Source organism: Platalea leucorodia, assembly GCF_965183815.1.
Source record: "Platalea leucorodia genome assembly, chromosome: 1".
Lineage (NCBI taxonomy): Eukaryota > Metazoa > Chordata > Aves > Pelecaniformes > Threskiornithidae > Platalea > Platalea leucorodia.
The window spans coordinates 36,903,537-36,921,567 of NC_138823.1; the positions used below are offsets into that span (position 1 = coordinate 36,903,537).

Genomic DNA, 18,031 nt, shown 5'->3' on the forward strand with positions numbered 1-18,031 from the left:
CAGAGAGCATAGGGGGAACTATTTCTGTAGCCAGTTTCATTAAGGAAGTTGGAGTAGAGCTTGAATACAGCCAAAGAGAGCTTTTTGGGTGGTTCAGCTGGGCCTGCCTGCCCACCTGTAGGGAGGGAGGGTTTGAAACACAACCAAGAGAAGGCGATGCCCGTCAGCAGCACTTCCCGAGTCTGCTGTCAGAAATCCAGAGAGAACCGACATAGCTTGAGTTGGGAGGATGGAAAACAAGGAAGGCTTCCTAAGTTAAAGCATAGCAGGAGACTTCAAACTATTGCTTTTGGCTTCTCTTTCTCTGACTTATGAATTTCTGTTAAACTAATGTGATTTCACAAAGGTTTGCTTTCAGAATCTGGAATGAGCTTCAAATAAAGCTTGAGGCTTTCCCACTGATAAATTTGTCAGGAAATATTTGTGAGGGCTTTTTTTTTCCTTCTTTCTTCTGCATATTACTGTAGAAAAGTAAATACAGTTTAAATACATCGCTAGGAAGATGCCCGATTGAAAATACTAATATGTATTTTAGTATATTACTGCGTATACAATTGTAAACATATCCATAGTTTAAAGTCTAAATTACACACATTGCTAAAATGCTACATAATTGGATGTATATGTTCTTTGTAGTATCTCTCTCAGGAGTATTTCTATTTTATTTAAATTTTTTTTTCTCTCTAGGCTAAACTCTTAATTTAGCAGAGCTAATAATTATTTCATGTGTGTGAAGTTTATTCCGCTGTAATTTAGATAAAATATGCTTGATCCCTGGTAGCCATACTCGTAAGGATGGGACCAGTTTCTAATGTAATGCTCCCTCCCTCTCCATTGGAGAATTCCCTGTGTGGAGGTGAAGCCATGGGAAGCCCCTTTCCACGCTGCTCACTTCCTCCGCCGGCACAAGGCTGTATTTCTCTTTCCATACTAAGCCTCCGCTCTGCTTTAGCCGCCGTGCCTGTAGGATGCCTGGTAACGCTTTCCTGGCATTTCACATTTGAACAGGGGCATCGCTGTTCTAGGAGGCGGCATCACTGGAAGGTGCGAGATGAGGGAACCAGCTCCTGCTCTCCGTGTTAGTGGCCGCAGTGGAGAAATCTAGCGGCTGTGGTTAGTCACAGGGTAATACCAGCAATTCCCATGGGGCTGGAAAAAAGGCTTCTGAGAGGCTTTGCAAGGTTTGGCCTCTGCTGCTATTTTCCTAACCCCTAACATTCAAAAATCATTAATCTAGTGTAGAAATAATAAACTCTCTGTGCTTTCGATATGTTTGTAGGGCCCCCAGTGAACCTAAAAAAGATAGGAGAAGTAAAAAAAGGAAAAGTAAACTTTACATTTTTGCACTGCTACTTGCACTGCCAGGAGCTGGAACTGTTAAGAAAAACAAAAAATGCCGACTTGTGATAAATGCACGAGCGTTGTCGGCACTAGAAATTCATGTATCAGTTGTTGTTTTTTTCCAACCTTCTTGCAACAAATTTTTGTTCTCAATTAGCCCCGCATGCTGTATCGTCGAAGAAAAGATTTGCATTTCAGGAGGTTCCCCATGGCTGTCTGTCAGGACAACACCGTTGACAGGGTTTGCACTCACTTTTCCTGTATGTGCTGATAGACTCTTCACAAGAGGCTTTGTAGTTCAGTCAAAAATGGATAATTTACTGCACGGCTTAACGTTATCAGTAGCTGCAGTTTTTAAGATCGACGTAAGTTACTGCTGGTCCTGTTCAGAGGCTGTCTGAGGACATGGTTTCCTATACAGTGCCGCTTAAATAAATGTATAGGGACCGGTGGCCTGAATGTATAGCCTCTTCTGAGTTCTCCGTCCACTTAACTTCTTACACAATGAAGTTACAGATCCAGTTATGAAGTCCATCATTTGGGAGTACTTGTGATTTATAATGCTTTTCAGAACACCCAACAAACATCACGAGTAGTGTAGTCTGTTGTCATCGTCACTGGGAGAGCCAGGTAGGCAGAGTTTAGGTCTAAATAGCATTTTCATACACTGAAGGGAAAGCAGCCACTTTCAGAGAGTGGATATGAGGCTTGAGAGATCCCTGGTATGACCAGGTATCGCAGCTTCTGTGTTGATTACCATTACAGTAATTAAAAACTTTTTCCTTTTTCTTAGTATAAAACCTTGCCTGTGTGCATAAAAGAGAACAGTTGTTTTTATAGATATGTTATTGGTGGTTTGTATGAACTCCTTGGTTGCAAGAGTGACAAAAATGTTCAGCAAACGTTTTGTATTATGTGAAAAATAGTCAGTAAAAGTAGTCTTTGTAAATTGGTGAAACCAGGAAATAGCGTGTAGTGAATGTGCTTGCACACCACTGCTGTACCATATCTGCAGCCCCTCCATCTCTATTGCATAGGGTATAATCCCTTGTTCTCCAATACTCAAGGTGGTATCAGTGGCTGGAGCAGTGAGGGGATGAAAGCAGGAAGCTGATATCTGTATCCATTATAATATTTTGCATTGGAAACCAGGGATCACTTCATGCTACCAGGAACAGATGGGAAACAAGTATCATCGCCGACTTTATTAAAAGCTCAACCCTATTTTTAGAATCTTTTAGAATTCTTTCACAATTTTTAGAACATGTTTTCAGTATTGTATCATCATATGGTGCCAACTCTGCTATATTGTAGTGTGGGAAGGATTGTTCAGTTTTTTTCTGCTACAACTAATCTCTGCTTTTTGCTAAAAGAAGATGAAAGAAAAGGGGAAAAAAAAAAATCCCACTGCAGTCCTCAGTCCAAACCAGAAATACTAATTTTGTATCCTGGTGAGTTTAAGTGGCAGAGGAAGAGTTAATAGTTATTTCTAGCGTATTTGTTTCTATCAGATTATGCTAATTAAAGTGATTTAAAATTATTCCCTTAGTTGCAAGAGTCCATCTTCAGAACAGTTTTGTTTCATCGTTATTCACAATGGTGTTATATTGTATATGAACACACCCTAAGAAGGCGGCTAAGATGTTCGTGACTCTTTTTTTCATGAAAGCCAGAAACCATAGAAATCTAGGATGAGACAGCCTGAGTGACCAAAGCCTTGTTGCCAGTGGGTGATCGCTGCTAGGAGAACACCCAGGGGTTTTCAGAAGCAGTTCCTTTACTGTATGTCTAAGTAGCATATATTCACACTGACCTTATAACCTCTGCCAAGGAAAGAGTTCAGAGGAACTTTGGCTGCAGTATTGCAGATCTACAGATAGTGGAAAATACTGTACATTTGGATACATTTTCATTTGTATGACTGATGCTTCAATTTTCACTAAGGGTGATTTTCCAAAGGCCCTTTGCTTCATCCACACATGGTACTTTCAATAATTCCTACAATGAATCTTATTCTGGTTTATGGTTGTAGAAGGCATAAATTCTTGTTATCATAATTTCAGTGTGCTTCCATGTTTATTATTGCATAACATGAAAAATAAAAAATCTGTAATGATTTTTAATACTCTAGATTGCAGTATAGCCCTAGCTTTTACATATTTGCTTGGAAAATAATAAAATAATGTTTTGAGTGTAGAACTAGCAACAAAAAATTACTCAATTCATTAACTTGTAATGTAGAATATGTATTTTGTATAGTGTTTTTATTACTTTTATTACTTCTCCCTTAAATACCAATATAATTCTTGGAATAGAAAAATTAATACAGTCCATTACTTGATAGGAATTATAAACACTCTTGATTTGAAAGTTCCAGTATGTATGAATATGCCTTATATTTGGAGTTGGGTATGATCTGTGATATTGTACATAATGTATTGTAATACGTGTCATTATGCTCCAGAAACCTTAAATCATTGTTTTCTTGCCTGTAATTTTCAAATACAGCACTTGAAATTGTATGTAGTTTTAGTAACATATTGGTAAATAAGGCAGTATGAAAATTATGTGATAGGAAAAATGTGGGTGGAGGCATGGGAACAGAAATGAGACTGCTGTTTCTCAGTAGTGAAACAGTAGATTGTGGACTTATGTTTTTCCTTCTAAATATAGCGATCGTGGAAAAGTTGTGCAGCTGTGAGCTTTGCATGCTCTTTTAGATCAGTCTTTTAATACACCTTGAGCCTGGCTTTTGCTCATTGCACCTTCATGAGGAGTCTGTGTTTTTGCTCGGTGTTATGTTTTGTAGTTTAGTAAAATGTCTAGCAGAGGAACAGCAGGAATTATTTCATTTGTGTCACAAAACTTCAAAACTGAGAAGCAAATATACTAGTTATGCTTTTGTTGAATCATGATGGGAGACTATTTAATCTCATTTTCGGTATTGTTGCACTGTAACCGTTTCATAGCTGGTCTCAATACTCTGTGGGCTGTTACTGTATCATTTAAAGAGCACTGCTCTGTCATTTAATACATAGTTTTCTTCATTGCAGAAAAAGCAGCAGCAGCTAATGAAGATGAAGTGCAAAAAGCAGATGTATCATCTACGGGTCAGAGTGTCATCGACAAGGATGCTCTTGGACCAATGATGCTTGAGGTGAAGAGCACAAAATTCCTTTATTTAAGCCAGTTCTGCTCACCCTAGGATGAAGAGCAGTGTAACGAAATGAGAACGTGCAGTCGGGGGTCGCTGTAAAAGAATGGTCAAGAGAGACAAACCGTCCTGGCTACTTAGGTGTATGTCATTTAAGAGCAGGCAGCATATTTCTATTGGATTCAGTGATGAAACTCTCTTTAACCTGGGGTGGGGAGAGACAGAGAAAGAGACGATTCAGCTGCTTTGTAACGCAGACAGCTTGAGGGGCTTCAGTTGGTAGCAAGTCTTGGGTGTCTGCATGTGCATGTTTTATTTGTTCTAAACCACGAGAGATTTGGAAGACCTGTTGTACCTAAACATTGACTTACATATACAGTAGTATACACATGAATAATACTTCCTCTAAAATTACATGTCATTGCTGTACTGTTTCAATGGTTTATCATTTCAGCACTTGCAGCATGACTCTTCCCTCTAGAATATGAAAGTAGTCTAGGAGAGCTTTTCAAGCCATGTATTTCAGTTTGTTCAGTTAAGATTTCTGTCTGATTTAGCTGTTATTTTGATATCCCGAAAGGCTGCATGGTTAAAACCTAGCTTCTAAATGTATTAATAGCAATGTTGGCTAGGTATGTTATCTGGGATCCTAATGTCATATGCTACTGTCCTTTGGCACTACTGCTTTATCTGCTTAAGCTCACTTGCAAACTGTTTATTCCTGTGCTGACTGTGGGCTTTATCTGTATGGACGAATAAATGTTACTTTAGATAAAACAAAACACAAACTATGAATCAAGCTGAAGGAACCAACTTTGGCAGAAGCATAATTATCCTGTAATTTCTGAATGTTGCAGGAACAAGATGCATGTTAAAACAGTTTTAAGTATTTGTATTATTTTTCATGATTTGTTAGATGAAAAGATAGTTTTCTGTACTAAGTATGAAATAAAGGCTCCAAAATCGCAGTACTAAACATAAGGAAGATTAGACAGGTTGGAGTGAAAACATTCTTCTTTCAAAAGCGGGAGTAACAAATTAATTGATTTAATTTAATATTTATTATACATGCTCACTGAATTGAATGTTGTTGTTTTTGCTATCAAACAAGGTTAAACATCCATCTCTTACATTGCTATACTAAAATTAATCTTTAACTTTCTATTAATTTAATTGTAAGGACCTGTTTTAATCACAGGGAAAATAAGGATAAGATTTTTTTTTCCCTGGCTTATCTTGCATGATAGGCTATTGCAGCAAACATGACATGTAAAATCACCCGTCTGTTCTGTTATTCCATTTAATTTAGTTTTTCTTCGCAGTAAAACCATTGCATATTAACAATGAAAGATAGTGGAACTAAATTAATAAACCATGGTCCTTTTGCACCAAGAAACTTAAAAGGACTGAAAGTTGTTATATGTTTACTGTGAAAGGACTACAGATACTTTCTTTGTGTCTTTATCTCCTTAAGGAAATGCAATTAAGTTATTTCATCTTTACAGAACCCCTTTATAAAACCTCTTCAAAAACGTAGCCTTTTTCATTGCCAAATAATAATAAAAATGGCAGTGCTGATGAACAGTTTATTAGTTGATTTCATTTAGAAATGTAATTGTCTGTTTTTATTAAAGAAGAAAACTGAAGAATCCTCAAAATAGTGAGTGTTTCCAGCTGAAGAGAGTGAGTAAAATTCATCATACAGCTGCCTCTGAGGAATATTTTAAGATATTTCTTGGTTAAAGCAGAAAGTAGATAGGAAGACAGGGTGAAAAAATAGTCAAGGGAGAGCTGACAGCAGCTCAAAGAACACAAACGTATTTTCCACTCCTGTATATAATCTAAAATAATATCTGTTCTCTTGTTTTCTCTTCCAGCATGTTGTCCATTATTTGTTCCCCCATTGTACCAATAGCTCTGAAGGAAAGTTGTTTATTGTGATCACATGTATCTGGGGACAGAATTAAGAAATTATTGCAAAAGCGGAAGATTCTAAAAGATTTAAGTGGCTTGGTGCATTAACTTGCTCAAAAGTCTGCTGCAGCTTACCTACAAGATTATTAATTGAACAGAAAGAAATGGGAGACTGGCATGTAAAGCCCTGTGTTACTCGAGGCTCAGATGACCACTTCTGTGGTCAACCCAAGAAGCAGCTGTGAGGAAACGGCACAGAGCACTTCCTTGCCAAAGAAGTTGCTATAGTAGGAAAATAGTAGGGAAAACTGAAGATTATTGTGGAATGCCAGTAACTCTCATAATCTCTTGCTTGCCGTCTCTGCCTTTGAAAGTTTTCTCCTTAGGACTTTGATAAACATCTGCTATGGCTTTGGTTTTGCAATCCCTTTGAATTGGTGTAAGCGTGGACCACTGCCAAGCAGAATGGTTCAGCCAAATCCACACCCTTCTGCCAGCTCTAAAGGCCATGTGGTTTCATGGTGGGTCAGTTCAGGGGACTGATGTGGCTAGCATCTTTTTTTTTTTTTTTTTTTTCTTGTATTAGGTTTCAGCCAACTCGGTTCTCTGGTCCAGCTCTTCGTATCCTCAGACAGTACCAGGAGCTGTCATGGTGTAGTGAGGACTAAACCAAAGAGGTCATGCTTCCATTGGCTTCAAGCAGTGATGAAATGCAGTCTAAGACACTAATCCCTAGCAGAGATGCTGATAGAAAATTGTATTAGAGCCTCGATTAATTAAATCTTGTAAATCATTGTTAGTTGAACTAAATACTGGTCAGCAGTAAAATGTCATGAATGTTACGAAAGCACATGGAAAGGAGGGAGCTCTGCAAAGAAAGTGAATTAACAGGAGAAGCCGAGAATGATCAGAAACGAAAAAGCATCAAAGATAAAAAACAAAGTCAGAGATTAGAATTTGTGACAATTAACAGGAGAAAAAAAGACCTGGTTTATCTTAATTTAGAGGCAGTCAGGAAAAGTATATTGGTGTACATTTATTTGTGGGTTTTATTGTTTTGTAATTTAAAAATAGAACAAACAAAGCTTTTGGCAACCAGGAGCTCAGCCACTCTGCTTGCGTGTTGTGCTTTCACTAGCCCTCCCCTTTAGCAGAATCATTAACTAACTTAGTTTGGGAAGGACCTCTGGAGCTTGTGTAGTCCCACCTGCCACGGCAAGCAGGTCTGACTAAAGCAGGTGGCTCAGGTCCAAGTCCAGCTGAGGTCTGCATATCTCTGGGGAAGGAGATTTCACAACCTCTTTGGGCAGCCTCTTCCCATATCTTGCCACCTTCGTGGTGAATTTTATTTTTTTGTATCTCTGTGAAGTTTCCTGTGTTGCAACCTGTGTCTGTTGCATCTGGTCCTTCCCTTGTGAACCTCTGAATAGAGCCTGGCTCTGTCTTCTCTTTAGCCTTCTGCTAGGTGGCTGAAGACAGAAATAAGGTCCCTCCTTAGCTTTCTCTTGTACTGTCTGGATCTGATAATTGCTCAGTAGTGTACAATATTTTTAATGTGTACCTGTAGCCTGTGTACTTGAGAACTGCCTGCTAAGACCAACACGCAAGTTGTACAGTATACGAGTTTGGTCGTATCAAAAATGCCACATGCCTGTATACGCTTGCTACGGCAGCTTCTCCTTGTTAGACTGTTTTGCAGTGAGCTGAGTTCAGGTTTAGTATGGATCCGCTTGCTTTTAATGAACCCGTAGTGAGTCGTGGGTTGCCTGTTTTTCTGACTTGTTTCTGTCTCTGGAGATGCCTAACTAACAACTGTGCTAGTGATTTCCCACCAGTCCTTAGAAAGGTGAATAAATCAGGCAAAGCTGCAGAAGTCTGTATGGGTTAATTGTTAATTGAATGCTTAGACCAAAAGCTTTGGTGCTTTTAAGTTTAAAAGGATCCCTCTCTATCTGCTTATATGACCTAAAGTTAGAGGGATGTATTCTGAAATATTTCTACCATCCACAGTCATGCTTGCATCTTAAGGAAAAGAAAGTTTGCATAAGAAGTTCTTACTGATATTCAAATTTTTACTTTATCCTCATCAGGTAGAAGTGATGTAGTATTTGGCTTAGGCTTCAGATAACATACAGCAGATGTCTTGGAAAGAATGCTTCAGCTAGGTTGTCACCATCACAAGAGATAAGAGGGGAAACCAATCAGCAGAAATTACTAATTTAGACACTGCCTCGCAGAAACTTTAAGTTCTTTGGAATACCATGGAGCTGAGTTAAGAGGTGAAAGCCTGTTTCTGTTCCCTGGATCGTGTGTGGACCAAATTAAATTGCTGTCAAATAAAAAAAATGAAAGCAGTCCTGGGAGTAGGGACTAAAGCTGCACCGTCCTGGATGCTCACTGCCTGCTCGCAGCTCCCATTGCCCTTCTCTGCTTTTTAGGCCCTCATATTCCTGGCTGCATGGGGCCTCACTTCTATGAAGATGCATTGCTGGGAATGTGGACAGAGCCTCTCTCGTTCTTTCAGTGTTTTCCTTGTCTTGTGTCAGCACATCTTATGATGTTTTCCTGGGATCAGTCTCGCTGTGGTGCACAGAGGAGTGAACAGGCTCTAGATTTAGCAGAACTAGCTTCTGGTCCAGGTTTCCAACTGCATAGGCAGGCAGACAGGTAGCAACCTCTTCCATTATGTATGTTTGTTTGTTTGGAGCGGGGTGGTGGTGGTTTGTTTTCATGTGTTTTCATTATTTTGCAAGGGGTGCACCTTTCTCTGCTTTTACACTGGTTTGATGTAAGTAAGTTTAGATGCTCGGTCTGAAATGTGTCCTTTGCTACTACAGATGAGAATATAAGAGCTGGGATGGATGCAGAAAGATTCAGCTATGTCTTCTGAAGGAAATACTTATTTTCTGGATATCTCGTTATTAATCTGATTGTTTGGTATTATGTTTCTCTCCTCTCTCTCTCCTTTTTTTTTTTTTTTTTTTTTTTCCCTTTAGGCCCTAGATGGGTTCTTCTTTGTAGTGAACCCAGAAGGTAATGTTGTGTTTGTTTCTGAGAATGTGACACAGTACCTAAGGTACAACCAAGAAGAGCTGATGAACACAAGCATATATAGCATCCTGCACGTAGGGGACCACAATGAATTTGTCAAAATCCTGCTGCCAAAATCTTTAGGTATATACCTTTTCCTCATATCATACCATTACTTATTTAACTTTGGTTTCATAAATCAGCATTTCAGTAACAATGTCCTTCCACTACTTTGTTTCATCATATACACTCTGTTTATTTTTAATGTATACATATGCTGTATGAATGATTAATATTATTCTCAAAAGCATCCTCTACTCTTTTCAGATTCTCCTTTGTTAAAATTACTTATAGTAACTCATGTTAACTGATATTTTTAATGGATCTCCAGAGTGAATCATTAAAAGACAGCATTAGCTATACGAACTCTCTGTCTAGGCTGGTTATTGTAAGAATGGCCCAAGAAATGGGGAATGTAAAAGAACAACCAGAAACCTCCTTATGGCAGAATTTTTATTTCAATGTTTTTAGTCTCACCAATATCTACTCTTATCTTTGAAAAACTGTGTTTGTTAGTTGCAGCCATTTTTTGCATTTATATTGATACTGGGTTTAATGTCATTGTTTTTTGGAGGAGCTGAAAAGAAAGGGAAAGTCAATACTAGGCACCTCATTTACTCACAGCAATTTAAAAACTTTTATGCAATTCACTTTAGCATTTTATGACTTTATTTATAAACCCCTGAAGAATTGAAAATGTAACACTTTTAATGGATAAACCCCATAAATTACTGCCTTTATTGCATTTTATGACTGAAGAGGGTTTAAATATGACCCTGCTATTTCCTTATGTGGTGTTACATTAATACGCTCTGACTGATGTCCAGTACCTATATTTGTGCATCTCAGGATTTTGTTTCCTTTTTTACTTGTCTTAAGCACTGTGTTGGGCTTCAGTTTTATCCATCGCTGCATCCAGCTCATTCTCATCCCTTCAGTCTTTCCTGTTGTAGCTGAGACAATGTGTTTCAATATATTCCTGATTGCATTGCTTCCTGTTTTTATAAATACCTATTGGTTTCTTTTCTTTCTAATTTGGACACAGATTTTTGTACAATGCTGCCGTCTCTTTTGTATTAATCACTTTTAAATTCAATGGACAGATCCTACATACTGCCTTATTTCTTCCAGGCATATAAATTAACTTGATCTACCCAGTAGGCTTTTCACTGTACTGTATAACTTTTACATGCACCGATATTTAGACTTTTATCCTCCTTTTCTACTATGTCGTTATGAGTCACTTGAAAAAAACATGATAGCTGAACAAATTAGCAGTGCTCTTAAAATATGAGAATTTCATAAATTACCTTGTTATGTGCTGGTTTGGGCTCTAATATTCAAAATAGATTGTTGTTGTTATAGAAGCTTGTTTCCCCACCAGTTTGCGGAGCACCTTGATTAATTTCCTGTGGATAAGCAGCAGCAATGACTGCTACCAGATTTATCTCACTATATGATCTTTGCTTTGCTTAGTGAACGGGGGATCTTGGTCTGGTGACACTCCTAGGCGTAATAGCCATACCTTTAATTGTCGGATGCTGGTAAAACCTCTTGCTGATTCTGAGGAAGGCCACGATAACCAGGAAGCACATCAGAAATACGAAACTATGCAGTGCTTTGCTGTTTCTCAACCAAATTCCTTCAAGGAGGACGGTGAAGGTAATTACTGCTTTCAATTTGTGTTAGTATTTTCTCTTTCCATGCTGTTGTGGGACAGCAGTTTTGGTGCAGTTAATAAAGTGAGGTAAAGTTGATAAAGTGGCTTCTGAATCCTGAAAAATGGAAAAATTGTACGTTTTTTGTTTTGTTTTTCGTTTAACTTTAGAAGTGTACTTGCATCTTGGATTATAAGTGTGTACACTTGCATGCACCTATTTGTTAAACCAATGTAATTGAAATTGAGAGTAACCGTTCACATTAAAGAGATATCCTAGTTTTATATCACTGCAATTGTAAGAAGAATGTAGCTGACTGGGAGGAAAGTTTCAATTTTTTGAGTTCTTAGGATTTGAAGACAATTGCGGTTCACCATGTCCTTTACCATTTACTACTTCAGCAGGTAAATTTCCTTAGATTGTATTTTAAGTATTCAGATAAGTGAAAATGGCTTATTATGAAGCTGCTTTCTCAGGGACAGGAAGCATTTGGGGCATGTTTAAGAAATGTGGCTTAGAAGGTACAAAATGGCGAGTGTTGAAGAAATGTGCTCTCTGTGTGTGCACTATATTCTTTTTTATTACTTATCTCCTGAGTGGTTGAGCTGCTACAGGTATATGCATAAAGACATGCCAATAATTATGGGCTGTGGTGGAGTCCTTGATAATTTTTCTTCTAAAAAAGGAAAAAAAGAAAAAACCACCTCTCCAGTGTTGTTTAATGTTGTAGGAAAGAATGAAGATGTAAAACCACTGAGCTCTATATGTCCTTTTATTGGTACAAAATCTATTCTTTTGGTCTAAAAATATTTTAAAAACTTTTAAAAAATACTTCTGAATTCTTTGTGGAAACAAAATCTTCCTCTTCTGTACAAATTACTGAAGTAACATTTTTCTTTTAAGATTTGCAGTCTTGCTTGATTTGTGTTGCAAGAAGAGCTCCAATGAAGGAAAGACCACTTCTTCCTTCATCAGAGAGCTTTACTACTCGCCAGGATCTACAAGGTATTGTGAAATATGAGTTTTTAATTTCCCCACCCCCCCCATCCCCCACCCCCCCACCCCCTCCAAGGGGAAATTGCTGTAACAAATGTTTTATCTAATATCAGGCAAAATAACTTCACTGGACACAAGTACCATGCGAGCAGCTATGAAACCTGGCTGGGAGGATTTGGTGAGAAGATGCATTCAGAGGTTCCATTCGCAGCACGAGGGAGAAATATCTTTTGCCAAGAGGCATCACCAGGAAGGTTAGGTTTCATATTTTTAGCACTTTCTATATTTAAACTGGTTGTCATTTGTATCTCTTGGTTGTGTTCTCTTTGTTATGTTTACATGGAACAATGAAAGGCTACTGACAGTCGCTTTTTCAAGCTGATTTGCCTAACACACTGATGGCTCTTTTTGGAGAGGTTTTGTACCTTTCTCTCTGTTTTAGCCTGCTCATTGTAACTATGCCATATTGGAGGGTGCTTTAAATCTTCAAAGTGTTGCAATTATTTTAGAAAGAAAGACCCTTGCATGTTGCCCACCAAAACATTCAATACCCATTATTCTTCAGAACCTCAACTCACACATTGCAGTTTGTTGACCTGTATTCCTTTTCTCTACCAAAATGGACTTTTACTGTCACATTTCCTGTGAGAAACACTCAGTGTGAATTATCAGAGATGCAGCACTCGTGCTGTCTGGAAACCTACGTTGTTGTACTGTATGTAGCTGATAAGTGTTATGGGATACACCACAAGCACATCTACTCTGTCAAGATTGTGGTAGGTAAGATGTAGGAGAGTACTGCATTGTGAAAGGTTCCCCATGAGGTTTCCGTGGTAGTGACTGGGTGGGGATTTTTCTTTTCATAAAACCCTGATACTGCTAATTCTAGTAACGGATCCAAATTCCTAAAAACAAATAACCCTTTATAGTCCACAGGAAAGTCCTTTCAAAACCAACGGGGAATAACTGGAACATTTTCAGCACAGGAGCATCGTTCTTTGGTTTCATGTTTGTAGAACAGGGTTTACAGCTGGCCTGTAACAAATAGTTGCCATGGTCATTAAACAATTGGCATGCTGTCTTGGAAATGAAATTGTAACTGGAATGTCAAATTATTCCACCAAATACACCAAAAAAAAAAAAAGCTTTAGTCATGCAGCATTAATATCCTTTACTATGTTCTGCTTTCATGAAACCTTCAGGTTTCATGTTGGGAATGTGGGGGCACAGAAACACTGTGATATTTTAGATAACAGCTTTTGGGATATATGGAGTAGGAGTGCTAAAAGTTCACAGCCTTATGCTGTGATTTCAGGCAGAGCTGGAGAAGGTAGTATGCAGTCAAAAGTTACAGCAGGGGTTTAGAGAGCGGTTTCAGGTAAGGACCTGTCTGTGCCAAACGTGACTTAGGAGTTTCTGTTATGGCATCCAGCCACTTGTTACTTCCGTCCCATTCAAATGATTCCTGACCAAATTAGCAGCTCCTGCATCCAGTGCCGAGGTTTGAATGGGTCCTCTCTAAGCTATCTGTGAAGTGATAAAAATATATGTGTTTTGGAGTTTACACTTTACCATTCTTCAGGAGAGGCTTAGGATCGTCATATAAACTGTAGAATTAGTCTAAATGAGGGAGCTCTTCTTGTGGAAGTGAAGAGAGTGAGTGATAAGAGGAGGAGGAAAAACCTCTGGAATTGCTTTGCTGCAAAGGATCCAGCACTAGAGAAGAATAATGGCTAAAATGTTTCCTTCCCCTGCCCTACAGCATAGAGAAGAAAAACAAGGCATATCTTGGGCAGTAGCATCTTTGCACTTGACTGAAGAATGCCTTGCATTTTTTAAGTCATTATGGTTTGAGAATAGAAGCAAAGAAAGTAATGGTGTCCTACATGTAATTCAGTGTTGCAGTGTGAAAAAAAGAATCAGCATTAGCTTGATAAACAGTAAAAAACACAAAGCTTTCAAAGTAACTCTCAGTATAAAGTGCAAAATATACGGTAAGTTTTTATTGGCCGCAGTCAGAAAAATAGCATTTCCTCAAGAGGAATACGGAAACATTCTTGTTTGCTTAAAGAATTAGTTTGGAAAATGATTTAAGTAGAGATTTCACTTGTATCCTGTTGGCATTGAATACTGGAATTTCCTGATGTGGTATATGCTAAAGTTAAGAGTTTTGGACCTTCTGGTGCCCAAAGGTTAAACTGAAACAATGACATACCTAACAGTGAAATTCTGCTTTGTATTGTTTCACAGTTGTAGGTTTTTGTTTTTCTTTACATTTTTACTCTGAAAAACCCCTTCTGGTTGTTTAAATTGTGCTTCCTGTTTTCTCACTGCCTAAATAATACTTTAAAACCTTGCAGAACAATATATAACAGTGCAGGGGACAGGGGAGGAAAACAATCATAACCAGTCCTGCAAGGCTGAAAATCTGGTAGCTCTGTAGAGGAGACTATTTAATAAAGCCACACTCGGAAAACCATGTCATTTCATTACAACAGGAAATATTAAAAGACAAGCAATGAAATGAAGATCAGATTATACTACTAATTAAAAAAAAAAAAGAAAGAGAACCGAAACCACAGAAAATGTGTATGTATGAAAAAATAGGAAATTAAAAGTATTTGTAGTGCTTCATTCCTATTTTTTCCCTAAACAATTATATGAAAATTCTGAAGTTAAGTATTTCCCTCCTGCCGTATCTGCAATCCTAATGTAATAGCTTTTGGACTAGGAATTGAAAATGATCAGACTTGTTTCATTGATGGCAAAGAGTGAACAGTAGAATAAATGTTTGGAGATTTGTTTTTCCATAACATGATGTTCATTTTTAATTAAAGAAATGTCACAAGGGTTTACAGAAGTTAGAGAAATGAATTTGCTCAAGTTCAGATCTACGCTGAAAACTTAAGGGCTGCAAAATATGTGCATTGAAGTAAACCCCAAACCTGAAATGCAGTCATATCTAACACTGGGGAAGGATAGCACAGACCCATTTTTGGTTTAGGTAACTGTATTTGTAATTTGTTTGCACTGTATATTTTTGTATTTGTACTTCAAAAAGTAATAATTTCTTGTTCCAGTTCTTCTTATTTCTAGTTGTTCTCGTGTAAGAGATTTATGTACTTTTTAAATTAAATAAGTAGTGAGAGTAACTTTTACAAGATAATTTAAGCAGGCAATAAGGAGGAAAATATACAGGCTAATGGAAACAGATGATCTAGAAACTAAAGGCATTTATGTTCATCATTGTGATGTAGATGATACAGATGAAAAAATGTATGAGGAACAAAGGGAGTTAGACACATATTTGATGAAAAGTGAAATGGACACTGAGGACTTTTTGGTGCACTCCTGAAATATTCTGTATTTCATAGTATTTGTCCTGTACTTGCTGTCACTCCTTATCAGTTTTCTTTTGATCACCCTACAGTGTGTGGGATCCTTTATTTTATATGCATCCTATCTATTTATTTTCAAAATTTTTCTTCTGTGTTTGGTTTGGTTTGGGTTGGGTTTTTTGAAGAAATTAACACAACGTCTGTGGTATCAGTGCTGATGGATTTAGAACATCAGATGTTGATCAACTAAGCTACCTGTACTGTAGTATCTCATTAATTTAATTCTGTTATTTTGCTTGCTTGCAGTGCTGAGGCAGGGACTAGCGTTTAGTCCTGTTTATCGGTTTTCCTTGTCTGATGGCACTATCGTTTCTGCCCAAACAAAGAGCAAGCTCATCCGTTCTCAGACGACTAGTGAACCTCAGCTTGTAATCTCCTTGCATATGCTTCACAGGTAATCCTCACTGGTTTATTACATCCACGCTCTGCAGAGAGACGGGGAAAGTAAAAAGTTGCCAAAGCAAACAGATTGTTTAAGGCTGATAGGTGTTCAGTTGACCTAGAACTGATAGCATGAAAACAAAATAAGTTTTTTAATTCAGTGCTTACAGTAGGAAAAGACTGTAAGATTGTTTCAGGGCTTACAAATGGCATGCTGGATTTTCACATCAAGATCTTCCATTAAACATACAAAATTTCCTTTAATCTCATGTTCTTAATTTCAGTATTTTAATTTCCTGTATTTTGTATAGTAGATACAAAAAACTTTCCAAATGTAATTAAATCTAGAAAACTTTGAAGGATTAAATTCCTGTAGTTCACAGTCAGTCATATGTTGGGCCTGGGTCTTCTTTAAAGAATATGTTATGATTATTAGAACTGCATTTTAGACAAACTGTATTTTAATTCCTTGTCTCTCTTCATTCCTTGTCTTTTCTGGTGCTTGGAGTAGTGGCTTTCATATGTCCAATCCTGAGAAATGTCACCACTATTAGTTTTTAAGAAAAAACGCACAGACCATAATACATTAAAGTCAAGGATAAGTAATCACTGACCTCAGAACTTCAATGTAAAATTTGAATTAAGTCATTGCATGTCCTGGCATACTTGTGTCAGATTTTGTTTCAGGTTTTATTTGCTAATTACAATTACAATGCTGTCTCCCTGTATCCACAGTATCACTTTTTTGAGAGGAAGAAAACACCTCTAAACGTAATTAAAACTGAAACCATTCTACAGAGATTGTAGATTTGGAAACTGCCCTGACCAAAAGCTGTCTGAAATTAGTTTTCTTTGGATTGCTGAAGATACTTGGTATTTCATGAAGTGCTACATTTTAAATTTAAAAAAGCACCATTAAGTTAAAAATGGTACTTGCAGATATTCTTGCTATTTTTTAGCAGAACATTGGTACTATTGTATTTGTAATAAAGTTTTAAAAACCAACCTCTCGTTTTATAGTTCATATCATTCACTTTTGCCTTTATACCTAAGGTAACAAATACAGAGTAACAGGCTTCACTACTCTGCATGCTTCAGTTCTTTCACTTCTCATGCTTTAACAAAATGTGAAGGTTTATCTTGTGCAAGCAGGGATGGCTTTCATCTCATCGAAAACACATATTAGCAATGTTCCATTAGTATTTGGTTTTGAAAGTCCAGAGTTGATTCAATTTTTCTCAGAACCTAATTTTTTTCATCCTAATCTACTTGACAGTGTCTCTTTTATAGCTTTTAGCATTTGGGAATATGTCTGATTTTTCTGATTTAAGTTTTAGCCCAGAAGTAAAAAGTATATTGCATCCTCCCATAAACTAATTAAAATCTCCTGAGGAAAAGAGAAGTGATCTCCAGGTGCTCTCCAAGAGCTTTTTCTCTCTGTGTGTGTCTCTTCTGTTTCCTCTGTCTTACAGCCTACATTTCTAAAATATGAGTTTCAGCTCCTATGTGTGGGGGTTTTTCTTTCTTCTCCTCTTTTCCTAAACACCCATGCAGGACAATTGCTAACAGACTGTTCCCATTCTGAAGTAGTATCCAGTAGTTCTCTTGGCTCACATGCTTTTTTGGAGCAGTATTGAAATACTCTGGCAGTGTAGAAATGTGACTTTTTAAACTTTCCTTTCACTATGAACTTGGTGGGCAAGTGGCCCACTCTGGGCTTGTGGTGGGGCTAACTCATAGAAATTCAAAACTCCAGCAAACAGCTGTCCACAGCTGTCTTGTAAAACATGTATTTGTTTGGGTCATATGCTTCGGATAAGACTTCTGTCAGTTCTAGAAGTTAGCTATTGCAGAATTGTAGGGAAAAGATATACATTAAAGGGAGAGAGTCTGAAATTGTAACCTATCTGCATTTCTAGTGACTGTCATTTAAATGAGGTATAATTTTGTTTTTTCTCTCTTCCACTGATTTGTTAATGAGGTACTGAAAAACCATACTGTTAATGTGCAGCCATGTTGGGAGTTGCATATCACTTTTGTCAAATTGTCCATTTGTTTTTAATTGTAGGTTTGTTGTGTTATTTTAAAGTGAGGTTTGG

At 37.6% G+C, this 18,031-nt stretch overlaps 1 protein-coding gene across 6 annotated transcripts in view; it reads left to right on the forward strand.

The window, feature by feature from the left end:
* NCOA2 (nuclear receptor coactivator 2) overlaps positions 1–18,031 on the forward strand; it is a 197,703-nt gene that overhangs the window by 137,086 nt on the left and 42,586 nt on the right. For all 6 annotated transcript variants that reach the window (XM_082318150.1, XM_082318151.1, XM_082318149.1 and 3 more), the window contains 6 exons: positions 4,395–4,498; positions 9,406–9,583; positions 10,976–11,161; positions 12,061–12,162; positions 12,267–12,407; positions 15,798–15,945. In XM_082318150.1, coding sequence (XP_082174276.1) covers positions 4,395–4,498; positions 9,406–9,583; positions 10,976–11,161; positions 12,061–12,162; positions 12,267–12,407; positions 15,798–15,945 — 859 coding nt within the window. The remainder of the gene's footprint in view (positions 1–4,394; positions 4,499–9,405; positions 9,584–10,975; positions 11,162–12,060; positions 12,163–12,266; positions 12,408–15,797; positions 15,946–18,031) is intronic.